The 27,987-nt window shown below is 47.9% G+C and overlaps 1 protein-coding gene across 13 annotated transcripts; it reads right to left on the bottom strand.

The window, feature by feature from the left end:
• Positions 1 to 302: 302 nt before the first annotated feature.
• On the bottom strand, positions 303 to 22,096 carry ZNF384 (zinc finger protein 384). Of its 13 annotated transcripts, none has more exons than XM_074592796.1 (10): positions 21,995 to 22,096; positions 21,412 to 21,460; positions 17,507 to 17,573; positions 17,113 to 17,353; positions 16,436 to 16,766; positions 3,847 to 4,071; positions 3,011 to 3,193; positions 2,103 to 2,181; positions 1,059 to 1,217; positions 476 to 892 (listed from the first exon to the last, which is right to left on the bottom strand). In XM_074592796.1, the coding sequence occupies exons 3-10, from the start codon at positions 17,570 to 17,572 to the stop codon at positions 617 to 619; spliced, it is 1,560 nt and encodes a 519-aa protein (XP_074448897.1). In that variant the 5' UTR covers position 17,573; positions 21,412 to 21,460; positions 21,995 to 22,096; the 3' UTR covers positions 476 to 616. The 13 variants fall into 13 exon arrangements, with proteins under 13 accessions (XP_074448949.1, XP_074448897.1, XP_074448865.1 ...); XM_074592764.1 differs by having other exon boundaries at positions 17,507 to 17,577; positions 21,995 to 22,095; XM_074592753.1 differs by lacking the exon at positions 21,995 to 22,096 and adding an exon at positions 21,933 to 21,991 and having other exon boundaries at positions 17,507 to 17,577.
• Between the last annotated feature and the right edge of the window lie 5,891 nt (positions 22,097 to 27,987).

Here is a 27,987-nt window from a genome sequence, read left to right as displayed (position 1 = left end):
GTCCTGCCACTGGTCTCACCTTCCACTGGGGAGAAGGAGGTTTCTCCCATCCAGTCCTTGGGGCAGGACGAGCGACCCCTCCTCCCTTTCACAAGCAGGAGGGACAGGAATGGATATTTCTCTCTTAGACACTCAAGGAAATCCTCAAAAAAACCCATCCAGCTGTGAACCCTGCCACATTCTTCTGTGGCCTGCTGAAAACATGTGTCCGAGCCCCTGTACGTACAAGGACCGTCTCTCCATCCCATCCACCATGCATGTCTCAACACGCACCCCCCCTTCATACGCATCCTACAGTGAGAGAGAAGGCAAAACGGGGGCCTTTCTTTGGGTTTGAAAGGAGGGGCTCTTGCATGAGGAAGTGATCCCGGCACAGGAAAGGGGCTCTTGCACAAGGAAGCATCCTCCTACCAGGCAGGCTGTTGCACAGAAGGAGCACCCCCTTGAGACAGGCTGTTGTTCAAGGGGCTGCCATGAACAGGGTTACACGGCCAGAAGAGGCTGTTGCAAGGAGGAGAGGCCGGAGACTGTTGCACGAGGAGGGCCGCTGCACAAGCGGTGGCCCTGGGCGCAGGCTATGCACAAGAGGCTTTCTGCTCCCTGGGTTGAGGTCTCTCTAGGAGCTGGAGAGGTGCTCCACTTGGATGGCGCTGGTGCTGACAGTGAGGCAGATGTCCTTGTGATGCTCTGAAGTCTTGTAAGGAGTCAGGTCAAAGGAGCACTGGGGGGGAGGGTTGGGTTGGTTAGTGTCTCCAGAAGGGCCCCCTGCTGCCCCCCCGCCCTGCGGCTGGAAGTGCTGCTGCTGCTGAGAGGCCTGGGCTTGCGCCTGAACCACCTGCTGCTGTGGGTCAGGGATGTTGTGTTTCCGCATGTGCTTCATCAGGTACGTCTCCTGCAACGGGAAGAATGGCGTGAGAGGAGGGGACAACGTTCGCAAAAGCCAAAGCCAACAGGGAGGGACACGACAGCTCAGGGGGCTGCTCCTGTTGGACCTGAAGGAGCTACTCCCTGGGAAGTATGTCCACTTCTGCTAACCCCCGGGGGCGGCAAACACTCACCGAGGTGTAGGCCCGGCTGCAGATGGAGCAGGTGTAGACCTTGGCGTGTTTCACTGTGTGTGTAGCCAGGTGTACCTCCAACGAGGCGGCATCCGTGTATGCACGGTGGCAGTTGTGGCACTTGAAAGGTTTGTCTTTGTTGTGCTGCCGTCTGTGGGACTGCGGGGCCACAGCAGGGTGGACGATGGAGAAAGCAAGTGCAAGGAAGGAAGCAAGTATTAATACTAGAGAAGGCTTTCCCTCCGACACCCGCTTCCAGCCAGGCCCCAAGCTCCCCAGGCTCCTGTCTGCTGAGGGACGTACGCCTGGCTCCTAGCGCAGGGGACAGAACTTCTCCTTCCAGCCCACTGCATCTTCCCTACAGATGCCCTTTTTTCTCAGGCATAACAGCCATTTGAAGAGCAGAGTCCCCTAACTCTCCACAACCACCATCTTCTCAGCCTCCACGCAACTCTTTCTCAGTCTTTTCCTTTTCTCTCCTCCCTGACTGCACATTTGCTCCCCGCATCTGTCACTGCCCTTCAGGGCAGGATCTCCTTTAACTGCTCGCAGGCATTTACAACTCTTTGCCATTTGGCACGCCTTACAGTTCCCCTCCTCCAGGATACTGCAACAGGACACACCACCTCCGCTTCCCTAAATCCCTGCTCTTATGCCCGCCATTTTCTTGTAAAACAAACCAAAAACCCAACCAGATACACAGATTTTATTCTGTGTGACATTTAGCAAAAGTCTTATCCCAGCTAAGTTAGAAAACTGCAGAACAGATGGGAAGAACTTTACCAAGGTCTCACCGCTTTCAAGTGAAATTTACAATTTTACAGGATGCGACTGTTTATGTGAACTTCTTCGGGTCACTAGTGCCACAATAGCCAGAAATCTCTCCCCCACCCAGGGCTTCAACAGCTTTTTTGTATTCTTTCTCTCTCCTCCCAGCTGCCCCAATTTCTCCATCTCCTCCACCACAGGCAAGTAGTCTCTCCTCCTGCTTGACAGCCGCCCTTGCCACCCCCACTGGTGAGCAGGACAAGCCCAGCCCCTTACCTGCAGGTTGGAAAGCTGGGTGAAAGCCTTTTCACACCCAGGGTGAGCGCATTTGTAGGGTCGGTCCCCGGTGTGGATACTGTTGAGGAGGAAGAGCACAAACGGGAGGCAGTGAGCAGGCAGGCAGGGCAGACTGCCAGGGCCTGATGCTGTGATCAAATCTCACAGCCACTCAGGAGAGCAGGGAAGGGGATGATGTTGCCTCCAGATGCTGTTCTGTCTGGACAAAGAGAGCTCTGCCCAGCTCCTGTGTCCAGCTACAAGTTAGAGAAGACAGGCAGTCAAGCAGATTCAGAGAGTGACTAGGACTGAGGAGCAAGAGCTTATGAATGCCTGCCCAGCTCAGCATGTGGGCCACCTGAAAATGGGTTGGGAAGGGGTCTGGAGGTCCAGGCTCCCTGCTCCAAGCTCAGGAGTCCTGTATGACCAGGAGGAGTCTGTTCTCCTGCTTCCGCAGTATCAAGAAAACAGCTCTGTTCCTTCTCAGGACAGACACTCCAACACTTTTCCCTTCACATTATCAGGCTGAGACCACCTACAGTGTTCATCTGTCCCTGTCCCCCTGCAATGCCAGGAGAAGCTTCCACACACTCAGTCCAACCCCCATGGTGCCAGGCTGGGATCCCCTACGGCCAATGCCTCTCTCTCTATCGCTCGCTCTCTCTGTGCCCCCCGCGGTGCAAGACCAAGGATCCCCAGGGACAGCACGTGCCCACCTCAGCCCTGACGTGGTCAGTGTCTCCTGCGCAGCCTCCACTCCGTCCACTCTGGTGGGTCACCTCCTTCTGTGGGTGCAGCCGGCCGCATTCCCCGCCCGCCCCCCGCATGCTTGGCGCGCGTGCTCCACAGGTGCATGCCGGCAGCGCGGGGGGGCCAGGGCCAGGCCCCCAGCCTCCTCTGGCCCTTACCGTGTGTGCTGCTGCAGGTGGGAGAGCTGGCGGAAGGCCTTCTGGCAGTAGCGGCAGGTGTAGGGCTTGGCCCCCGAGTGGATGCGGAGGTGCTGGGCCAGGTAGGATGTGTTGGCGAAGCTCTTGGAGCAGTGAGGACACTTGTGCGGCTTGACAATCGCCGTGTGGAGCTTGGAGTGGATCCTGCCGAAGAGGAGGAGGAGCAGCAGCAGTTGGACACGACCGCCATCTGGCTAGTGCTGATGGAATGAGGGCACAAAGGGGGTGGGACAGCACCACGCTATCTGCTACACGGAGGAACTCCAAACACGGCATGAGCTTGCTCGGTCTCAAGCCGTGCTCCCCTTGGATTCAAGAGACCATGGTCTGTCCGCACCGGGGGAGGATCCAGAGAGAGGAACTATAGAGTTTGGACCGAGGGGCATTGGCAGAGCTGTGTGTGGGAAGCCTATGGCTGAAATAGCGGGGGGGCTGCAAGCCTGGACTGAGACGTTTGGCAGAACTATGCTGGGGTGACAGGGAACAGTCCTCCTACGCCCACTCTACTCTCTCTCTGACACAAACAGCCCTACCTTCCGTCAGAAAGCGTCACTCCATCGCAGACGCCCTTAGGGTGAGCAGCGCTAACCTCTGTGCACACCCAGCCCCTCACAGTAAGTGACAAGCCTGACGTGTCGGATACCACTACTGCTGATTTATCGTGTGCGAGACCTGACGAGCCTGCGGAAAGCAGCAAGGTCTCCCCAGGCAGTCGCCCACCTCGGGTGCTCACAGCATGCTGGGATGACGGCAACATGCAGTGCAGAAGAGGGCCCCCAGCCTCCTCTGGCCCTTACCGTGTGTGCTGCTGCAGGTGGGAGAGCTGGCGGAAGGCCTTCTGGCAGTAGCTGCACGTGTAGGGCTTGGCCCCTGAGTGGATGCGAATGTGCTGGGCCAGGTAGGAGCTGTTGGCGAAGCTCTTGGAGCAGTGAGGACACTTGTGTGGCTTTGTCTCCGTGTGGGACTTGGAGTGGATCTGCATCTCCGACTTGGAGTAGAAGGTCAGCGAACACATCCGGCACCTGGGACCGGGGTGAGGGGAAGAGACAGTGTCACAAGGGGGCAAGCCCCAATATATACCAACTCTAACTGAATAGGGTCTTTTGCACTGAGTGAATAAGGGACATTTTCTCGCTATGAGGCTCTGGGGAGGTTTCACCCAGGACACTGTGCTCGGCTGTGAATACTCCAGTCCCAGGGGGACATACTTAAGCCAGTAACTGGCAGAAGAGACCAAACAATACCGTGCAGCCAAACAACTAAAGGTCTTGGAAGAATCAAAGAGGTTAAAACAAGGAGTAATGGCTTTAAACTAAAAGAGTAGATTTAGACTAGCCATAAGGAAGAAATTTTTTACAATGAGGGTGGTGAAACACTGGAACAGGTTGCCCAGAGAGGTGGTAGATGCCCCATCCCTGCAAACATTCAAGGTCAGGTTGGACGGGGCTCTGAGCAATCTGATCTAGCTGAAGACGGCCCTGCCCATGGCAGGGCGGTTGGACTAAATGACCTTTAAAGGTCCCTAGCAACCCAAACTACCCTATGATTAGGCTGACAAGGGAGACAGGGCAGCACTTTCAAAATTTTCCAACAGCAATCTCAAGGAGACAGGAATAATAATTCCCAGACAAAAACCTACTTTGTTCATCTATAATTTATTTCAGTAAAAAACAGGTTGGAAAACCCGGAAATCCCAGGCTAAGGTTCATCTTCATAATAAAAGCTAATTCCATGTACTGCAAAGTCTGATCGAACTCACTTAACTCTGCTCCCATTTTTGTAGAAGACACTTGAGCATTTGGAATACAAAATGCTGAAAATAACAACATTGCTGCTTTCCTAGTGGGTCTCATAAAGATACTCTGGATATCAAAAGTGCTGTTTCACTGGTCTATCAGGCTTTCATCATTTCTACCTTACCGATGTGATGCAAAATGTTTTGTCTGGGAGCTTGGACCCATCTGTTCCCATAATGATCAGAAATGTATTTGGTAACACACAGACTCTTTGAACAGGAAGAAGCAGTTGGCATCTATCTGCTATGGATGCTGCTGTTAAAAACTGTTCCTCCATTCATGACACCAGGCTGTTAAGAGAAGCTTGCGCTGTTATACAATTCAAGATGGTAAAAGCTTTTGTCGTTGATAATTTGACAGGGAGATAAAGGCCGCATCCAAGTTACTGGACTTTTGGGGGGCTTTTTTGGTTTTGGGTTTGTTTTTTAAAAAAAAACCAACAAACCACACCTGTGCCAACCAAGGTTAAGGTTTCTCTGAACTTAGTCTTCCCATTTGCAGACTTTTCAGTTAAGCAAGACAAAATTGAACCTGCACTTGGAACTTCCAGGGTCACATTTAAGAGAAAAAAAAGCCACCTAGAAGTCTGGCTAACATGAATTCAACCTTCACAGCAGGTTGACTTATGTTTTTGTCTGGGAATTTCCTTAAGTTTTACAAGTGTTTACAGAACTGCTCAGTGACAAAAGTCTCTGCAGGTATTACAAGCCACAGAGAGTTGTTCCTACTCTTCTCCATATCCATCTCCTCCCAGGAGGATACTTCTTTACATCTATTATTGTGACTATTGACATTGGAACCAGAAGCTTTATGAAGTGCAGAGTCTGATTAGCTTGTGTAATGTAGGCAATATTTATCCAGCACCTACCTTAACTTCCACAGGCCCTTCCAAGCCACAGTTTGATTTTAAACTATTTAACTATTTAAATTTTAAACTATTTAACTGGATGCAAGGTCTCCCTAGCAAACACTCTACCATACACCTGCCATAACATTTTTTGCCTCTCCATCATTGTTCTTTTACATTCATTGTCATCTCTAACAGTTGTTCCCACAATTCCTACCTTCATCTTTCTCTTAATCCACTTTAATTGCAAACCCTAACAGAACACGCAAGCTAACACATCCTTACATAAATCCCTCCTCACACACACAACAATCCCTTCTGGAATCAACAAACAGAAGCAATTCAGCTGTTTATCCCTAGGCCTATTAGAGATACGAGGAATAAAAAAGGAACATCAGAATCATCTTATAAAAAAGTGGCTCTTGGTTTATAAACCAAACTTGTGCAGTTTGTTCCAGACTTTCTGAAAGGCTTTAAGCTAGACTTGAATACAGCATATGCATTTTGCAGTTATCAAGTCATACCTGCAGGATGAGGATTGTATCCTTGAAAGCAGCAACGCTAGAAAGAACTTTGAGGTGAATACTGAACTGAAAAATACCTCTGAGTCGCCAAGTCCAGTTCCTTCCTAATGCAAGCAATTATGGTATAATCTCATGCATGACTTCCATCAGGCTCCTTCTTAGCAGATGCTTACTTCCATTACTCTCAGCTGAGCTCTGTTCCACAATATCAGTTCTCTGATAAGGAACCGTTCAATTGAGAACAAGCTCCCAGTGCGATGCTGTGCTAATATGGCTAACAAAGGGGAACAGCAGGTATCATTTTTGTATACAGGAATGGTGCAACTAACTATTCTTGCAACAGCATGTCTAATTCTGAAGTCCACGTAGCCAACAATTATTGAAAAACTCAGACAAGTTCAGCAAACTTAAAGAATGACGGCAAGGAAAATTGGCTTCACAGCAAAGATTCACTGAGCCCAGTCTATCTAGCTTTGGAGAAAAGCTTAAAAGACAGCTTGGTCAATACCCATATAAATTATGTAGGGATAAAAATATCAATTACTTGGGGCTTGTTTAATGAGCCAAGAAAGGTATAACTAAAACCAATAACTGACAGCAGAAGTTAAAAAATCCAAGCGGACACAGGATCTTTCCAACCGTGAGAATAACGCATCTTTGGAACAACGCTCGGAGGCTATAGTATGGTCTCAATCACTTGGCCCCTACAATCAATATTTTGAGAATACAGCTACCTTTCTGAGAGAAACATCTTTTTAAAAGTTTTGCTCTGGCTTAAATACAGTGCTGGGCACTAATCTCTTCTGTGCTGTACACATGACTATATTTTAAGCAGTCTGTTCTGAAAAATTCATGAACTTTACTATGTCATCAAGCCTAAGTGGTCCCATGCACTAAATCTGTAGTGCCATAAAGCCATCTACTTTATTTTCCATAACTTCTGTGCATCCTTTCCTTTACTTATTTGCTTTGTCAGACACCTGCCTTCAGGTCAGAAATTCCCTAGAAAAAACTTTAACAAAGAGAAACAGACTGAATGTCCTTTTCCATTTTCAAAATGAAATTATAAAGAAGGTACTTCAAAACCTCTCCAGCACTTGCATAAAAATGGAAGATAAATCTGACTGTTAGCAAAAACACCCCTCCTCTCAAAAAACCAAACCCCTCTTGTCTGAATCTAGCAGCTGTAGACATTCCAGAATTGTTTTTCAAACAATATTTAAAAAAGAAAGTCTTGCAAGGACTCATTTTCCAATCATCTAATTAGCATCAGCCCTGAGAGGGCAAGAATGTTATGTGGCATTAACAAATTCATGAGCCTTACGAGTTAAAAAAAGCACTGGAATATAGCAGAAAGCTGCATTTCAGAGAGTTTCATATTGTGTGGTATCAGGCATTTTCAAGGGAACAAATGATCCATTTAATTAAGGGCTTCGCATTCTGCCTCAGACAACATCAAATATTAAAGGGGAAGATGCAATCAGCCCTCTAGTGGGCAAATATGGATTCAAAAAAATGTTAAATCTATATGGATAATGATGTGGTGTGTTGAGAACATTGCATCTGACACTAGCGGCGTTTCAGTATTCTACTTCAGTGAAATTCTCCTGGCTGGGGAGAGGAAAAGTTGGGAGTGCTCCTGGCTAACCATGAACAAAACGATACATGAAATAATTGATTTTTTTTTCCCCCTCTGTTTAATATCCATTTTTAATCTTCTCTCCCCACTGTGATTCTAAACTACCACTACTTCCCCTGTATTCTTTCTGAGAACAAGTAACAGAAATGACTGCAGCGTTCCCATTGACAGTGTGACACAACATGCCTACTGCTGCTCGTTATTGCTCTGCAAATTTAGACAGCCGAGGAAACATATTCTTAATAACACAGGGGTGTATCTCTTCATATAAATAGTTAATTTAGTACCCAGCCATATGCCAGAGATCAAAAGTAACCTCTTTCAATGTTTATAATCCTTTCTTTTTATAGGGAAATAAAGTGAGACATTCAGAGAATGTTCATGTTAGACAGAAACACCCTCAAAAATCATGAAATGCCAGTAAAAGGTGGATGTACAATTCTAATTCTGCTCCCATATGAAAGTCATCACGATGAGTCATAAACAAAATGATGCTTATAGCAACAAGAATACAACTCTGTGGCATAGAGTGCCATATTTTTTTCCCACTTTTCATGGAACGTTCCGCCTCATTCATCTGATGCTGTTATGAGATAAAATACCATGTGAACTACCAGCTCCTAGTAAAATTTGCCTAACATGGATTAACAGCATTTTTCAATCAAGTGCTTAATTAATCAGTATCACAGTTGTGAAAACTACGTAAGCTTTTACATGGCTTTGAGAATTCCATTTCCTAGTATCTACTGCGATTAGTCTTAGAAGTTAATTGAGCCCTTGCTCCTTCTGTTAGACTACAAATATAAGTTGGATCACAAGTTAAAAAAAGTCAAATCAGAAAGGTCTGAAGTTAAACTAGATGATTAGAGTAAGTTTAGGCTGTCAGAGTCAGCAGTTCATTTAGCAAGGAAAGAAATGTACTGTCTTTGCAATGCAGAGTTAATGAAGTAACTAATGCAAGCATAGCGTAATAATGGATGCACAGTTCATGATAAATTCTAATTTAACCCTCGCATTCCCCAATATTTTTTTTTAAAGCTGAAGTTACAAACATTTTCGTGCTAATATTTTGTAAGAGGCAGGGAAAAGGAGACAGAACTAACATCCCAGATACACAGCTAGAAAACTCAGATCTCTAAGACCAGTGAGTATGAAGATGCCAACTGAAAGCATATGAATTGTACCTCTGCTTCCACACTTCTACACCCAGCATCAACTCCTCTTCAAAAATTAACACTACGCTTCCATTTACCAATTTATACTACTGGCATATATACTATCAAATCTATCGGCTACGCTCAGAGATCTCAGTCAACTCATTTCCACAGTCCTTCAGTCACTTGATGGCTTGATAAGGCTACAGAAAATCATCCTCTCCTGGCAAGGCAGCAAGCGTTTTTAAATGCTCTCACCATATAGCACTTTTCCAGTTCTACAATTTAAGGGCATTCCTGCATTTTTTTCCATTTTTCCAAATGATCTTTTAAAAATACCAGACCCAGAATTTTGTGTATTTCAGCATGCTTCACAAGTTGCCTATTCTCTTTTAATGACTCCAGCATTTACGCTTTCAACAATTCTGTCACAGCTTCGCACTGGGAGCTCCCATGATATCACTTAATTCCTCAAAGTCTTTTTCACAGTCATTGCTTTCCAGGATGCTGTTTCCCCATATTCCTTATCTTTAGATCAAAGACGTTCAAGAGTATCCAACAGGACACTTCTGTCTGATATTGTTTTCCACTGCGTTCAAACACCTAGGTCTCAATCCCTGATTGCCGGATAAGTCACACAGTATTACGCAAAAGGCTAAGTCTTCCACCGGCCTATACTAAAACACATTTTGTTTGAATAGTTCCAGTTTGAGAACCACATAAAGCTTCTCTCTTTTTCTATTTAGCTATCCGCCTGTAAATTATCAGCCACGCCTTTTGTTGACCTCCAAATCATTGAACAACATCAGGCCTAAGACCTTGTCTACCAATTTTTGAAATCAGTCACCACTAGCAAAAAGACCAGCAAAACAATAAAACGTAACAAGGGGGTTCCTAGTATAGTGATACCATGCAACAGCTAAAATTAAAAGAACACAAAAGGCCCACGAGAAAGCACTAGCAAATTCGGAAACGCCAGAATTAAGGTCATCTATGTCACTATAATTTGGCTCCGCAATGCAGGTACGCTCTGATACAGCCTTATTGACTGTTTCCACAGAACTGCATCCTTATTATGTTGCACAGACAGATACTTAACAAGCAAGCGTTCAGATTTTTTTCATCACTGCTCTGTGTACAGCCTCAAGCCTCGTCGACCACATGCAATTCCAACCTCATGAAGCAGAATCACTCATCTGTTGTACCCATCACAGAAGTATCAGTGCTTCATAAGTACTCATCTATCCTCACAATGTCCCTGGTTTATTTTTTCCAAGGGAAGGGAGTGACAAAAGACAGAGGAGTGAAACACAGTAAGACAGACATACCCATGAATTCTGAGTGATCAAACTGATACCTGTGACCACTTTTTTTCCTTTAAGGGAAAATTCATATTGTATACATTCAAATCACATCTCCTATAGATTTCTATGCTACATCTATGTGATGCAATGCTTCTGCAAAGCAAAACAGGGTCTGACACGTAACAGAGGACTGACTATTCAATGATACTTGAGAAAAGACTAAGGTTTTGGGAACACCAAATGTTAATTATTTCAGGATAACTGTCTGTGGTCATTTTTAGCATGTGGCAAACGCGAATCCACTGAAGACTAGACCTAACTCATATTTACATCCACTTCAAGGCAAGACTATCTGCAGGCCTGAACCACATGGCTGTAGGATACCATAGCAAATCTGGGGCAGAGGCAAGCGTAATCTAAAATTCTTCAGACTAGCAGTCAAATGCCTTCCCCAAATCATCCTTCTCAATTCTGCAACCTCATGTCAAAATATATATATATATATTTTTTTTTAAATAAAAGACTACTTTCAGGTTCTCTGAGTAAACGTGCAGGACTCTGACATACCATCACATACAAAATAACATGGTATCAAAGTGCATTGACTCAATAGGGCCCAATTAAAGTGTGAACAGATAAGATGTGCAACAGAATAGTTTCGAAGTTCTCTCTCCCCAGTTGAAACTGTAGCTGCCCCCCTTATTCCCTTGCACACACTCATTCCACTGAGATGCAAGTAATATGTGCTAAAATTAAAACTCATGACTGCAGAACCTTTACTGTTATTACCTTCTGCTTGGCACTATGATGAACTGAGAGTGCGCACGTGCACACACACAGTTACAACACGCCCAGCAGAAGGGGAGAGAACTTTCCATAATGCAAGTTTTTACCTTATTATACCCTGAGGCATGCAGTCAGTCTTAATTCTGCCATTTTCCAACCTCAAGCACAGCATTCATATACAAAGCAAAGCTTACGTGTACAAACTGCACGTGTATATATGGGTGTGCACATGCACCTGTCCTCCTCAGAGTTTTGAGATCGTAAGCCAATTTCAAGGGGTAAGGATCTTAAAGCCACCACAAGTCTCACAAAAATATGCAGCTGTGGAAAGAAGAGAGACCCTCTTGGAGCCCCCTGCTGAGGGAAAGGCTAGTAAGCTCACCCTTGATTAGACATCAGAGAATCCACACAGGAGAGAGCCGCTGGAAACCAGGCTTCATTAGTTCCGCTGCTCACGGAACTACTTGTTAAAAAAAGCAAACAGAAATTCCAACATGTGGCATCATACTGACACCCACGTTGGTCATCAGCAATCTTAAGATCCATTGCATAGACCTCTGCCCCTGCAGCTAGGATGATAAACGATAGCAACGGTAGTCTGTCACCTTTTTCTAGCCTTAAGAGGGGGATGAGGTTCTTTGCCAGAGGAGGTCACATTCTTGTGCTAACATCAGAGACACGGCAAAATTTAGAAATATTTGGTTTAACATTTCTAGGCTTTGGAGGGAATGTGGTCAAACTTTCTGCCTGACACTTCAGACTTGATTCCCGCGTCACCCTCAGCCTTCTAGCCTGTTGCAATCACCTCTCTCCCTTGCACCAAGACCCAGGCCCAAGTTCTTTACCCACATGCCCCAGCCTCTTTATCCTCTACTGCAGTGGCTCTTCCCTATTTTATTCCTTCAATTACCTACCATTTGTCTCCTCTCCCCCATGCTTCTATTTGTCTGTCCACGTCCCACGCCCTTGTCCCTGCCTGTTCTGCCAGTCCTAGGTATCTCCTCGTTTTCTATCCCCTAGCAGATCTGGTCGTTTCTTCCTCCCCTCAGTCTTGGCCCTTCATAGCTTATCTCCATGCCATGTCCCCCTTGCAGATAGGCTCCCCATCACATCCTCTGCTGCCTTCTCTAGTTTGTAGGCTCTTGTCTTTTCTCCTTCCTCCTGTCCAATTCCCATCTCTGCTCTACCAAGTTTTCAGACTTCCAGGACAATCAGCTCTAGGCCGTGCCCATATCTCATGCTTGTCCCTACTCCGTTTGAACCAAGCAGTGTCTTCACGCACCTTGCCTTCGTGCCCATGAGAAGGGGGAGGTTACTGTCAACACTGGGCAGAAAACACTCCCTTCTGAAGCAGAAGAAGGAACAGTTGTGACTGAAGGAAAAGCATGCTTGGCCCTTCAGCGCTTGTCTAGAAGATGCTTATCACTGCAGAAAGAGTACACACGTAGTTCAGCCTCATGAGAGAGGTTAGAGCACATTTATCTATTCTCTGGAGATAGGCAGTCTGGCCAGTGCCTGGAGTCACACAAGCTTCAAGAAACATCAAAGAGGAGATAATTTTTGCATATTTCAACTACTAAACTATAAAGAATCTCCAACCATGCTTAATACATTTTCCCAAGCTTACAACTTGGCCAAGTCTGACCATATTTTCACAGATATATATGGCTTACAAAAGCCATAGCCACCCGATTTCAAATCTATTCAAAACCACAGGAAGTTCACCAAACAGCAACGCTAAACCCAGTACAGGGCAAAAGAAAAGGCTTGAAATATAGACATGTCTGATAACATGCCTACCTGCTGTATTCAAACCACTGCCTTCCCTTGTGTCCCTAACTTTCTCACTAAAGAGAGCCTCCCATCCAGCTTCTCTGCACTCTACAGCTCAACTCTGCTTCTTGCTAAGCCTTCTAAGGTTTATGTGCACTTTTTCACCCCGGGCTTACCTCAGCAGCTTCCTATATCTCTCAGCTTCTTATTGTCTCCCAAAACTCCTGCTGCTCCCACAACCTAGTGAAAGTAGGGAAACTCAGAACTAGCAGTGGAGAACAGAGACCTTGTTGGTTACAGTATGATGGCAAAGCCTCCAACTTTTTTGTTGGTGTCGTATGCTCCAAAGCACAGTTTGCAAAACCATTCCAGACTATAAACTGGTACTCATCCTAGTCTGTACAAATATAATACTGGAAACAAGAAATGCCTATAAAGAGCTCTCTTCCTCTTGTAAAGAAGAAACTGTTTGGAGAACTGTTTGTCAGAGAGGGAGAACTAATGATCTAGCCCAGATAGGCTGAACCACTTCATCGAAGTCATCCACTGATCACATCACACCACGAACTGCTATAAGTGCACAGGTACAGGCACCAAAATGCTACTAAGAAACAATATCACTCTCTCCAGAACCTACGCTTGCTCTTCAGTGCCTTTTAAAGTACTGAGAAGAAGCCACGCGCTTCACACTGCCAGCATCTTATTAGAAAGACTCTTGATGCCAATCTTGTTTTCCACAGAAAAAAAGTAAATTCTACAAAGATGTCAGGGAAGATTAACAAAGAGCTGACAATGAATCCAGACAAGACTGAAGTGACATTACTCATGAAGGAAAATGCTTCATAGGACTGGTTTAGATGCTGTCCCCTGCAGGTGCAAGCATTCTTCTATTAGCACAAAGCAAAGCAACAAGGACTCTGCCAAACTAATCCTAAGGCTAGATGTCCAAGATCTGCAAGCAACACCATCATTAGCAAAAACCTCACACCTTTTCTTACAAAGAAAAATCTAGTAGCAAAGATTCTCACACCGCTTTCACAGCTCACTACTAATTCACTTCTAGAGATGATACAGCAGCAGAACAACTGCCATTTGCTGGAGCAAGAATCTCTACATTCAGCAGAAAATGGGATGAGCTGCAGTATGTCTATCACCTTTGTGCTCCAATTCCTTCCAAGTCTGCCTTGCTGTGCTGCCCATTCAAGGACTTACTCTGTCTTCATCAATACACTAGGAGTCAGGAATTACGGAAATCAGCCACCTGCCCAGGCACTCAGGACAAGAGAGCTCACAGAGCTCAAAAAGAAACCTCAAACCAAAAAATAATTAAATTTGACAAAATAATCCCAGGCTTTAGAAATTATGTATTAAAAAAAGGTATATAGTACAACTCCTTTCAGGCATCTGACTAGATTGTCCTCAGCGTATCATCATAAGAATCAGCGAACTCATACAAACGTAGACAGATGAATACCACAAGCAACTCCTCCTCCAGCCTCAAAAAGGAGCAGGAGTAGATGAACCTCACCCACAGTCTTAATTTAGCTAGGATATGTCTGCATACTGTAGTAACGGGAACTACCCAGATCATCCTCTAGAATGCAGAAGCAACCCAGCAGTCCTCAAAGTTTAAACTTGCAAGTCTATTCATATGTATATTATGGAGAAACAATTTTAGTGTATTTCACAAAGGTTTTCTCTCCCACAGCTCCAAGTGAAGACAACATTTTCCTTTATTTTTTCAGCAATTATTTTTAGTTCCAAGCTTGCACATGGAAAGCATCAGCCAAAGAGGAAATCCCAAAGAGGGCATAAGTACTCCTTGGTGGTCTTCAATAAATCTCTATTTAGCTGTCTTGCACCTTAGCACTGCGTAGAGGGAGGCCTGCTTGGGATGCAGGCTAGAGGATGAGGCAGAGGTATCACACTCGGATTAAACGTGAAGACAGGAAATCTTCCTGATTACATGTTCCTACATATAAACTCATTCGTTTTTTCCTGCAAAGTCTTTTTCATGAGCTGTTACACAGACTATGTGTGTTCATAAAGTTTCTGCTGAGTCACTCCACCTGGTCTTGGGCATTTTTTTTCCAAACTTACAAGTAAACAAGGAGCTATAATTAAAGCCTTGGTTCAGCTTTAATTCTAGTGTTCACTGCCAATTGTGTCCCCTGTAAATACATATTTAACAACCTAATTAGCAACCCAGACTGTAAGCAGCTTGAGTAGTGTGGAATTGTGGCTAAGGCCCAAAATAAATGGTGGGATTACAAATAGCAAGCTACCTAACACTCCCACCCCTCTTCACCATACGCTGATTATATTTTCAAAGTGGAAGAACTGGGACATTGGATAAGAGAAGAAAAAGGCTGATCCAAGCTCTGCTTTTATACCCATTTAAACTGTATTGATTTAAAAATGTAAACATTTTTAAAATGCTATAGTTAAAAATGAAACAGTGTCTGGGGTTGATGCATTGATTCTGTGTTGATGCCTTCATATTTTTATGACTTAATTCCAGAAACATAACAAAATCTGTACAAAAAAAAAAAAAAAGAGGGTCTAGGATGGTTAAAGGCAAACTGTTTGAGACAGGATCATGGGCGCACAGTAGGGAAGTGAGAAGAGCTAGGGACCATCTCCTATTTCTGTTTCCATCTGGCTACTACTTTGCCTCTTATTGATCTTAATCATCCTTCAGAAACACCTATCACTAAATTATCCATACATGCTCCCGCTTCCCAACTAAGGCAGACCATCACATTACCTCCCTAGCACTTGCCTGCTCTGTCCAGTTCCCACCTTCTCTAAGACACCCACACTCCCTACCCTCTTGTTTAAGTATTCCCTCCTAGTTAATCTCTCCCTTTCCCACCACTTACTTGTAAACTCAAGCCACAACCCTCCAAGCTCAGAAACCCAACCTCAGAGCTCAGAACTCTCCCCCTCTTATCTGATACCCCTAGGGCTCAGAAACACTCTTATACCTAGTTCAGAAGTACACTTTTTTGGGGGAATGCTGAAATAGGAGACGACTGCAAGGGGCAACGCACACAGGAGCAGACCCTACCACCACAGTTCACTTCCTGCTCTGTGTGCCTCCAGTTTGTAGTCTTTACGCTGGACAGACTGGAGTCCTAATTCAGGAGCACCTGGGCACACTAGGGCTCTCCGCTACACCAAAAGCGCTCCAGTTGCGCCAGACAGTACTGCAGCCTGCAGTACACCAGCCATACTACCTGGCTCTGGCATCAAGGGTACAGTTCAGCCTCCATGACAATCTAGTCATTAACTAACCTACTAACATTAGCATCTGTATATTCAGGAAATCAAGTTTGTCCACTAAGAAGGAGATTCTTAGTTTTGGGTCAATCCACCAGCTTGCAAATACTCCTGAGACAAAAAACTCAACTCTTTCTGCAGCTGAAAGATTCTCTTCTCAGGGACTCTACAGGGAAAAGGCAGAGATCTCTTCTTCCCCATGTAACCCTCTGAAGGGTTAAAAACACCCCAAGCCCCATCCCCATGCAATGTTACAGTCAAAGTTTAACCCCGCTCCCCACCTGTATGTCTTGCCATCCTTGTGCTGGTCCTCATCATCCTCGTTTGACAGCACAAAGGGGTCGCTCATCTCTGGCAGCCCTGACTCCTGCAATCGTTTCTTCTTCCGGCCCCGGGGTGGTTTGGGGGCAACTCCCCCACCCCCGCCACCCCCACCACCTTCAGAGAGGGTGGTTGTCCCTTTCTTGGACAGGTCAGGAACCACCTGGAGGGCTGCCTGGGAGCCAGGGGGTAGCGCAGAGACAATCATGGGAGCTGAGATGGGAAAGGTTTGGGCAGAGGAGGCTGTGGTCACCAGGGAACCTGATGGGGAAGTTATCACCAGACCAGGACCTGCAAACAAAGAAAGATGGCGGAAGTCACTTGCTACATCTCTAATTACATCCAACCTCCTTATCCCACAGAAGCGAGCTTTATACACCTACTTTTATCTACAACCCAAACTGTAGCTTACCCTCCCCAACACATTCCCAGTCTTCACTGCTGGAAGTCAAACTTTCATAAAGAGGATGGACGTATGGAGTGCCTAGAGATTCACAGTGAAACCATGCCAAGGCAGTCCACACCATCAGTAAGGCTAGGAATAATCTACAGCCTGAAAAGGATTCTCCGGGAGCCCCTGTCCCCCCATCTCAGAGTCTCCACATATGTTGCCACATATGTCTTTGGAGTCCACTACCTGCTGTCATGAGCCCAGCAGACTGCACTGGTACCACGGTGATGTTCTGAGTCACAGGGGCTTGGCTGTGTGGTGTCAGCTGCTCTGGTTTGGTGTCCGAGTCCATGGAGATACCGGCGGGTAGGGCAACAGAAGTGGGTACTGTCAGCAAGGCAGGGTAGTGGGGGGGAGCCAGGCTGCAGCCCTTCTCTGTGGGCAATAGCTGCTCCTTCATCTTGTTAATAAACATGGTGTTCTCGATCTAAACAGGTAGGAAGAAAAGCTTTTAGAATACCCTGGCACAGCTTCACACAGCAGTTGATTGAGAAAAAAAATGCAACAGAAACACTTATCATGCATGAACTTCTAACAGGAAGCAAGACCAGCATAATAGGTTGGAAGACAAAGATCTTACCTGTCCCGAGACGGTGGGCACTGCTGGCCAGAAGTACGGGGAGGAGTTGAAATGAGATTCTTCCATCCTAGCTGGGCACAGGGGGGAAGAGGAAGGGGGAAGGGAAGAGGAGCGGAGGAGAAGGAAGACAGACAGACAGACACACACACACAGAAAGAACATTAAACCCAAAGAGACTCCAACATGGAACTGACTCAGTCTAATGCTGTGACAGTTCCTTAATCTCCCCTTTCTTACTTGAGCAACTTGTCCCCACTTTGAGTTATCTGCCCAAATCCAAAAATTATTTTCAGGGGGAAAAGGGTGTCTGCTATTCCCACAGGCTTGGGTCCACCTGAAAAGCCTCTTGCCCAGTGATCCTCCATGCAAAAAAAAAAAAAAAAAAGAGGAAAAAAAAAAGACTGCCTGCAAACCCAGAACACCTCCAAAATTCCCCAATTATCAACCACCCAAGTACATGGCATAAATGATGAAGTCTGTGCATCTGCAACCAGGCAAATACAGCTGAAAATCATTTTTCACTGTCACAGACAGTCTGACCCCACAAGCAGTGACAATTTTGGACCCTGCCTGTCCCTCCACCCCAGCTCAACACTAAGGACCCAGATACAGCAAGGGGACATTAGCATTGTGTTACACAGGAAGAAAGACAGGCAGAAAGAGGGAAACAGACTTGCCCAAGATAACAGACAGCCACAGCAGACCAAGAAGTCAAACTCAGGGCTCCTAACTTCCTGCTGCCCACTGCTCTGCCCACCCCAGCCCCACTCTCGGAAGAAACCCGGAAATATCACTCAATATTCCTGACAGACAAGATCCTCCTCTCTCATCCAATGAGATTAGGCAGCAGGAAAACAACCTGACTACCCTGCTCCTGAGATACCGTATTTCCAAGTGAGATCATGTCACAGCTCTCTATTGCCCATTTCATTCCCATCTTTGGCACAAGATTCTGTAGGAGTCTGTCCCCAGTCAAGTGCCCACTGCTCCATTTCAACTCTCCATGCAGTCAGAGGACCAGTTACCCACCAAAAGATAGCCCTCTGAAGATAGAGGTGTAATCTCTTAAGGAGCACCCGGCTGAAGAAGCCCTTTCTGTTCTAATCCTTACATTCCTCTGTGTAATAGCATTAGTGGGCAAAGTTGGTCACACTCATGAAAACGCTATTCAAAAACTAAAGAAATTCACAAAAGAGTATTTCCTGAAGGAGAATGTGCACCCATTCCTGAACAAATATGGCAAAACTGGTAGGTAAAATACATGTGGTAAAAACTATGCTCAGAGAACATCTGGCAGAGCAAGCTGCTTAGAGAAAGCAAGCACTCTAGGTTTCTCATGCAGCTACCTGCAAATTGTCCCACTCCTATTTCTGTTATGATGCGGCAGTAGTCTAATTAATGAGTAAATACTGTTTCTGAAGGGCCTATCTCAATCATCAGATAAGCTGAGGAGCATGCCCGGAGTAGCATGAAACACTTACTTTCCAAAAGTATATTAGGGCAGAATAAATACATGTGGAATTGCTGCGTGTGAGCCAAAATGCAAAGATAATTTTCCTCTATGTAGAGAAGCAGTATTTAAATGAACCAAATTACCTGATAATTTTGTTTTTATGAATTGCTCACGCAACAGCAAAGCCAAGTATTCCTGCCTCACTCACTCACTACAAATCAACCAATAAACACACTTAAGGATGAATTATTTACCTTGCAACGGTGGCATGCAGTCAGACTGCCAGCTGCCTGACTGAATTACTCTGGATTTACACTGCTGTGATTCAATCAGAATCTGATGGGGCAAGACTTTTACCTTCCTTCCTCTGCTTTCTTTTCTGAACCAAATTACACTGCCCACAGCAAGGCCCTATGTATGTAAAGCTTAATTACATGGCTTTTTTTCTTTCACAGGATGGGCACATGTGAAGAGATAACGCGTTCTTGGCAATTGAGCACCATCTGAATCAAGAGGGGGTTTTTTGTTTGGAATGTCAAGTTTGGGTTTTGGGGTTTTAGGGTTTTTGTTTGTTTGTTTTTGTTTATAAATACACCCTTATTTGCTTAGCTTCCACATCAAAAACATCAAAGTGAATCTGATTCTATAAAAACATAAAGTCTCATATAATAATCAGATGCATTTTTCCAAATAAACTTTGTAATTGTCCAAGACTCCCTTGGATTTAACTGCGGACTTCAGGAGTTAAACAGAAAGATGCCAATTTAAACAAAAACTTCACAACAGCTCTCTTATTTAAAAAGTACAAATGATGAAAGGCGACTCCATTTCCAGACTCTAAAACCCACACTAGCACAGGCGAGGCTATTCAGTGGCTCCCTGTCTCCACCTAGTCCCCTACCTGAACTTCACAGAGCATCTAACTTTTGTTTGCTCAGTTTACAAAGTGCATAAGTCAAAGTGAAGCTCTTACTGATTCTCAAAAGATGACTACACTGTTTTTGTTAAACTCACTTAGAATCCACGTCCCCATCCAAAAAAATTTCATGCTTGAGCAGATATCAGGCCTCAAAACTTTTGGCTTGAAAGGATGAAGTGTGACGAAGTTATAAGAATGTGGAGGAGAAGGAGAAATGGTGTAAAAGTTGAAGCTTTCATGCAATCTCACTAGCAAGCCAGACTTCCAAAGGGAGAAAACAAAGATAAGATTCCTCCACCAAACTACTGCCCTAACACCCCCAGTTGTCCCTCCCCTACCCCACTTTTAGGCTTAAGGATATTTTGAAAACATGCACCCCTATTTGCAGCCCCCACTTGAACGCTGCTCACACTTACTTTACCAGAACTCTGCACGTAACCCTTCCAATTGCTCTATAACTACCAGACATGGGCTGGAGCTTCAACCCTGTACCACAGCACGTTCCCACTGCAGTGCCTTCATCATCCCAGCTTCCACAAACAGGCCAGAGATGGGACCTTCTTCCTATTCACCAGTCTAGTATCAGACAGATGTCAACGTACCCTCCTGATATAAACCAAAAACACCTTCTATGTACAGACCACAAATGTACATACACCAAATAAACAACCGAGTGAACCAGAGAACTCACAAGGGACAAGGAATCTGGAGTTTAGATCTCAGAGTACTTCACAGAATCACATACTTAACGTGCTGGACTTATACTTCTTTGCAGGTCATCACTTTAATCATAAACAGATAAAAGCACGTGCAAGTATACGATGAGGTAGAGGCTGTGTTTCTGGAAGGCACAATCAAGGTTGGATACGCAGGTATTTAGAGGTTGACTTTTAATACCACTTTCTTTATTCTCCAGATATCTAGCTTTTATTTTCTATTTGGTGTAGAGTTTTCATTTGACAAAAGGCCCTGAATATGACACTCAGGAATGATTTACAATGTCATTTTATGTCTGCTCAAGATCTTTGTTCAATATCAAGGAGCTTTTAGGTTAATTGCGGTAAAATACTAAGGATGCTGAAGGCCACGCAGGCTATTAGGTCAAATTCAAAAATGCCTCCACGAAGCTCATAAGCACCAAAAAGTTCAAGCGCTGTTACATCTTTAGAACAAGCATATCTGTATGCACATCAGGAATACCCCAAACATGCCGGCCAAAGTCCCAAATCCCAGACCCGCACACCAGAGCCAGAACAACTTTGGTGCCATTCCCCGACACAAGTGTAGCCTCCCAACGGACCCTCCATCGGAACAGGTGCCTGGCAGGGGACATACCCTGCACCTCAGCTTCTCCCAGGCAGGCAATCCCCTCTCCCACACCACTTCAAGCCCCCCAACGCTGGGACCTGCGGCCCATCCCGTCCCGTCCCGTCCATGTATCCTCCCCCCTCCCGGTGCGGTGTGGCCGGCGGGAGCCCCCGGCAAGGAGTGGGGTGTGTGGGGGTCACTCACGCAGCTCCGGGAGCTCCTTACCCCTCTCACTCTCCCTCCTCTTGCATCTCTCCTCCTTCCAGGGCCGTCTCTGCAAACAAACCGCCAGGGTTACGGGGGCGCCCGGGGCCCCCCATGACAGCGGGCAGCGCAACGCGGGGCCCCCAGACCCGCCGGTCGCCTCCAGCCCCCGGGGGAGCGGCCACGGGTGGGGGAGGGCGCTCCCCACGGGGACCGTCCGGGACGGGAGGGGGGCCCCGGACCCACCTCCCCCCGCGGGGCCCCGAGCGCACACGGCGGCGGCCGAGGACAGGGCGCGCCGCCCGGTCGCCTCCCGCGGGACGGGGCCGGCCCGCAGCGCTGCTCCCCCCCGGCGGCGGAGCCCCCCTCCCACCCCCGCAGCGCGCTCCGCACCCGACAGCGGGACGGAGAGACGGACGGGCGGGCGGGCGAGCAGACAGACAGACAGCCCCCCTCCGTTTCCGCTTCCGGATCGCTCCGTCCCCGGAAGTCCCGCGGCCTCGGTCCTCCCTCACCCCCCCACCCGCCACCCGGCGGATTACCGGGCACCACCCCCCAGCGGCGACCCCGACCCCGACTCCGGCGGCGGCAGCGGCCTCCTCACCGGAAAGAGGAGCGGCGAGTCCCTTCCGGATCAGGGGGCGGAGCGCGCCTTAGCTCTTCCGGGGCGCCGACCGGAGCGGAACGGCGTCATCGGCGGCTTCTCTTGAAAAAGAGGCGGAGCGGCGGCGGCCACCGGCCCAGGGCAGGTTTCCCCTCCGTGGGGTCGCCGCGGCCGGGCCGGGCCGAAAGCGGAGACCGAGCGGCGGCGGCGGAGGGGGACAAGTGTCCGGCGCGCGCTTACCGGAAGTGCGGGGTTGCCGGCGCGCGGGGGAGCCCGGGCTGGAGGAAGGGCGGAAGTGGCTGTGCCGGCCGGGGGCGGGCGCGCGGCGTCCCCGAGCCCGGCCGCGAGCCCGCTTCCGGCCGAGGCGGCCTTCCCGGCGTGACGTGCGCGGCGCGGGGACAGCTGCCCTGATGAATATTCATGAGACCTCATGAATAATACCGCCGCCGTCTCCTCAGCGCTTCACGGATCCGGCTCCGGCCTCGGCCTGTCGCCCTCGGCTACCGGCCAGTGGGTGTCGGTGGCCCCGCTAAGGCCGCTGACCCGGGTGTGAGGGTGTGGCCTGCGCCTCCTATTCGGCCGCTGATGGCTGCCCGCTGCCTTCCCGGCCAGGCCCGAGGCGCTTCGGCCTGCCGAGCTGGCTGAGAGCCCTGGCTTTGCCCCGGCCCGGCTCCCCGCCAGCCCCGGGAGTTCTGTAGGGGCCTCGGCTGGCACCGTGTCTGGCGGCAGTGCAGGAGGGAGCCGCTGGGGTGGCCACACCAGCCCGCAGAGACAGGGCGGCTTGGCTGGTGGAGATGAGGTGGCCCAAAGACTGGCCGCCACGACCTGGGGCCGTCCCTGCCCTCCCGTCGCCTCTGCTGCTTCATGTTTGCTGTGCCAGCCCGGCAGAAAGGGCTTTCAGCAAGGTGGTTTTCTAGCCAGGCCTGGCAAAACGGACCACCCCCAGTCGTGTTACAGCTGTGGGGAAGAGGCGAGCAAGGGCAGGCATGGAGGGGAGTGGGGTTGACCCTCTTTCCACTCTCACAAGCTCAATGGAACCACACCCAAACACTAATATTTTTTTATTTTATTTGTAACTGTTCACATACTTGACCTCAGAGGGGGCTGCAACTTGCCCTCATCCTTGCTCATTGAGAATTCAGTTTTGCAGATCCAGCCCAGATAAGTTTGGGCTGGCAGTTTCCCGCTGTTTCCCGTGTGCTGGCACCACCAGGCGCCTTTGGAGTGACTGCGCTCAGAGCAGCAGGCAGTCCCTCGAGTCCTGGCGATGGCACAGGAGAAGGCATGCGGCTATTCCTGGAGACGATGACCCAAGATTGCTAAACCAGGTTGGCTGATCACCCCCACGCCAAATTTGAGGCACCTTGCAAGATCACCAAGTCAAGCTGGCTGTTGCAGCTTTGCTCTGTCTTAGTCCCAAGCCAGATGAGGTTCCTTCCTCACCTGTGGTGTTCCTGGACAATTGGCTGAGCTGTTTCAGTGCTGTGACTGGGGAGAGAAATCTTTTTTTTTTTTTTTTTTTTTTTTTTAATTGTTGCAGGAGTTTTCTGCTAGCTTGGCATGCTGGAACAGCTTTTCAGAGCCAGCATGAGTAAGAGGGTGGGACCAGGGAGAGCACGACTATAGCAGCCAGCGGTTAGATTGGCTCGGGTGATCGTGAAACCGCAACATCCGGAGCAGTGGGCAAAGGGAAATCTCCCGGCGGCGGAGAGACAGGCGGCTGCAGCCGCAGCGCCTGCTTGTCCCCAGAAGGTGCTGGGGCATTGGTCATCCCAGGCAGCACAAAACTTCCTCCTGGGAGGAGCCAGGATTAGCTCTGCGTTCTTCAGCAGGAGTCACATGAAGGCAATTGTTGATTTATTTAAATAAAAGGAGTTGGCAGCCTAATCAGTTTGGAAATTAATTTCCTTGTTAATTTGGGGGTTTTGACTTGCTCATGAATATTCACAAATGCTCATCTTTTTTTTTTTTTTTTTTTCCCCTCTATGTAATTTATTTTTGTGATTGTCAGATCACCTCTGAAGGTGACATTTCTCTCCTCATTCTGCAACGCGGCAAATGTATTCAATCTTATGCCTTGGAAGAGGAACTCTGGCTTGGCACTGACATCTCTTTTGCCTCTTCTTTGCTCCAGAGTCCCCTGTAGCCTCTCGGCTCTCCTCCTTCCTCTCTGTATGCTGCCTAGAAAGAAAGAAGTCCGAGAGTCTCCTCCAAGAACAGGGCTGGCCTGGGCTTGGTAACTGGGAGAGCTTGTTAAAATACCCTATACCGGACAAAGAAAATTTGTAATTGCCAGCTCAGGAATGGGACAAAGTGGTTAATTTTTTCTACCATGCCTGGAGTTTTCTGCTCCCCCTCCCACCCCGTGCTGCCGAGCACCCTTCAGTAGCACGTGAGGCAGCGTGACTAACATCTGTCACAGACACTTGATTTCTCTTATCTCCTTTCCTTAGGAGGAGGCAAAATCAGAGGAATAGGGGTGTGCGTCTCTGGAGAGTACAGATGATCTCTTCACCCTCTTTCCCAGCACTCTGTTGCCCGCCTTTACTTATCCTGCCTGCCCTTGCTCCTTCCCTGCACCAGGGAGGAGCATCCTGGCTGCCACCGCAGGTTTCTCCCCAGTGAGGTGTGCCCGTATCCCCACATGTATGTGCTTACAGCTTCTCGCATCAGCCGGCCCCTGGGCAAGGAGCAGGAGGCATGCCCAGTGGCTGCTTCCAGACCGGCTCGTTCCTTTAGAAAACTCATCTTTGGTACAGTTCAGAGCGTGGCATCTCGGGGCTCGGAGGCATGCGAGGAGGGGGCGGCCACGCTGCACCAGCCGTGGGGTCCTCACAGCGGCATGGCCAGCCCGGGCTGGTATCTGGAAAGGGGGTGACTGAGAGAGGTTTATGATTGTGCAGCAAGAAAATAAGCCAGCAGCAATGTGAAAGCCACTGCAGGAGGTAACTGAGCCCTGGAGGGGGTGGTAGGTGGAGGTTAGTGGGGCCTCCCTCCTGGGAGCAAAAGCATGCAAGCAGCACAGCTGGATGCCCGCCTCCCACTGAGGGCACCAGCTCCTGGCAAGCTCGGAAAAGAAAATGTGTGGAGAAAGCCAGCTAAGCCCCAAGTTCCTCTCTCGCAACCTTTGTAACGAGCTCTTCTACACAGCTTTGACCCAGGAGGGTGGCAAACTCACACCTCCACGCTGCCTGCCTGCCTTCCTTCTCCATCTCCCATCCTTGTTACCTCCTCCACAGTCACATCTGACTGTCACGTTCCCACCTCAGCTCTTCCCTGCTTTTTCAGCTCGCCTGATTTCTTTCTCTCTCTCCTTCCTCGCCACCCTAACACAAGGCACCCACCCCTGGACCTTCAGTAATGAATACAGACCATCTGCTCGTGTTGTCACTGTACGTTCTTTGCCTGAACACCTTTTGTCTGCTGCCTGTGTCTAAACAGCGCTGTTCATGGTGGCCATCCCATTAATATAGGTGGTACTTTGTGTCATGGGATCCTGCTTGGCTGGCTTCTAGGGCTGGTAGACCTGGCCTGACATGTTCAGTGAGTTGCCACCAGTGGCACCTGAATTAGTTGTGGGTACCTGAGCAGTAGACAGAGATGGGTAGATGGGCTTGGAAAAGCGTGATGATGGAGTGACACACATTTTAAGGATGAAGGCTGTTCATTCTTGCCCAAATTTTCATCTGCTTGTGGGACAATATTAGGTTTATCCTGAAGCTGGTATTTTAATCCTGTGAGTACATTTCTCAGCAAGGCATGTTGTCCTCACTCTTTCAGGGAACTGACATCTCTTTGGCAATCGGCTGATTAAATCCCCTGGCAGCACACAGCAGAGAGCATTTCAGCACGTCATTCCTGGCTTTTTTTCCGCTGCATGGAAATAAATTGCATCTTCCCCTGCTTGGTAACTTCCCTGGTTAGTGTTGTTTAAGGTTTGAGAAACACACGGTAACGGAGAGTTATAGTGTGTGTTATCCTGCACGTGGCTGCTTGCCTGAATCATTGCATTTTAGTGGTATCTCCTCTCTTACAGGCAAGGAGCAGAAACCACACAGCTGGGATACACTTTGGAATTAGCAGCATGTGGGACAATAATCCACTGCTTTTTCAGTGAAAGAAGTAGGTTGCTCTGGAACTGGGGGTGTGGGGATCCCTGTTGGGCAGGAACGTGGTAACCTGGCATCGATCCACCTGAGCTACAGACTGAGTTCGTTTGGCCACTGCAGTGAGGGCAATTAGTTACCAAACCTTCTGGCCAACGTGCCACAAATGCAAATCCCGCTATCTGAAAGGAGGAAAAAGTGTCACCGGCTGTGTCAAGAGCAGCCAGAGGGGCTGCGCCTGAGGACCTTCAACATGGGGCAAAAATCACAATGAGCTCAGAAGTGCCTGAGGGTGATCTCTCTTGCGTGGTCACAGCCACAGCACACCACACGTGCACGGGCAAAACCTGTTCCAGTGGGGCGGTAGCTTCTCTGCGGTGATAACCTCAACAGACTTAAACAAAAAAGGATTCTATTAGATCACCACAAAAAGTCTCAAGAAGCATTTTCAACATGATTCAGCAGTGAGCCCTTCAAGCAATGAAGGATCCTTGCAGCTTAGGCTGCATTAGCAAAAGTGTAGCCAGCAGATCAAGGGAAATTATTATTCCCATCCACTTGAGAGTTGTGAGGCCCCATCTGGAAGGTTATGCCCAGGGCTGGCTCCTCAGTACAAGACAGATGTGGAAAAACTGCAGCGTGGCCAGAAAAAGGGCCCCACAGTGGAGAGCTGGGGCACACAATGGGCAAGGAGAAGGCTGGAGGAGCTGGGTTTGTTCAAGCGAGAATGCCAGGAGGGCATCTAATCTCTGTCTGCTACTACCTACAAGGAAAGTTGTAGAGAGATGGAGGCAGACTCTGAGAGGGGGGGGCACAACAAAAGGACAAGGAACAACGGACACAAGTTGCAACAAGGCATATTCTGAATATATATAAGGGAAAATTTCTTCCCCTTAAGAGCAGTTCAGCAGTGGAACAGGTGTCTAGAAAGACTGGGGAATCTCCACCCTTAGAGATATTCAGAAGCTGTGTGAGCAAGGCCCTGAGCAACCTGGTCTAGCTTTGGAGTTACCCAGCTGTGGGCAGGGGACTGGACCAGAGACTTCTGGATTAGACTAGAAACTTCTGGAGGTCCCTGCCCACCTGATTTTTTTTCTGTGGATCTGTGCTGCTGATCTGCTGTGAGACAACGTTCAGTGTCTTCTTAATGCTAGGAGCCAGAAGGGTGGTATGCTTGCTTGGCCCTGTGGAAATGCATCTATGTTGACAGCAGCGTTAGCAGCCCTTCCGCATGAACATCTCTTCTCCAGCTGGCTTGCCACCCTCTGTAGCCCTACTTGACCCATCTTTCTTGTGTTCCAAGTACAGGTGAATCTCCTAACAGCAAGACCTGTTTGGTTTGCGGGTGACTCCCTAAGCTGTGGTATCCATGTTCTTATGAACAGCAGCAGCCATTGAACGTCATTGAAAATTTTATTGCATCACCCGGAAGGTTTTTTTCCCCGCCACTTCCTTCACCTTTTCAGAAGCAGAGAAACTTTAATAACTCCTTTATGTTCTTGGCTTAGGTGTCTGCGTGTTTCTGTACAGCCAGAGGATACATGGTGGGTTTCAGGGCATCTCTGTTCTCATTCAGAAATTGTACGGTCACTTCGCAAGTTCCCCCTTTTTGAGAACTGCACCCGTCCGCTAGCCTAAACCATAGCATTTAGTCCACCAGGAGAGCACACGGTGGGTGCTTGGCTGATGCACTCCTCATGCCACCTTCGGTGCTCACCACAGTGCTGCTAGAGCACCTCTGGGTCTTTACAGCTGCCTTGCATCATTTCTCAATAAGAAGGATGAGGCTGAAAAAGGTGGGAGAAGAGGATAGAAGAAAGGGTGGAGAAGAGTAAATTATGGTTTTAAGGCAGAAGCAAAACTCGAGAAGCTCTATCGCAGCAACAC

The sequence above is a fragment of the Larus michahellis genome, chromosome 1 (assembly GCF_964199755.1).
Source record: "Larus michahellis chromosome 1, bLarMic1.1, whole genome shotgun sequence".
Classification (NCBI taxonomy): domain Eukaryota; kingdom Metazoa; phylum Chordata; class Aves; order Charadriiformes; family Laridae; genus Larus; species Larus michahellis.
The sequence above is the reverse complement of the archived record's forward strand: the minus strand, read 5'-3'. Positions and strand labels throughout refer to the sequence as shown.

Excerpts from the sequence above, each read along its gene's own strand:
- ZNF384 (XM_074592867.1), bottom strand. The coding sequence starts at position 20,347 with ATGTCTGGTAGTTATAGAGCAATTGGAAGGGTTACGTGCAGAGTTCTG. Across the intron at positions 11,560-16,435 it reads AAGGATGGCAAGACATACAG|TTCCGTGAGCAGCGGAACTA; the intron begins GTGGGGAGCGGG and ends TTTAACAAGTAG. Across the intron at positions 1,218-2,102 it reads CCCAGCTTTCCAACCTGCAG|TCCCACAGACGGCAGCACAA; the intron begins GTAAGGGGCTGG and ends GTGGCCCCGCAG.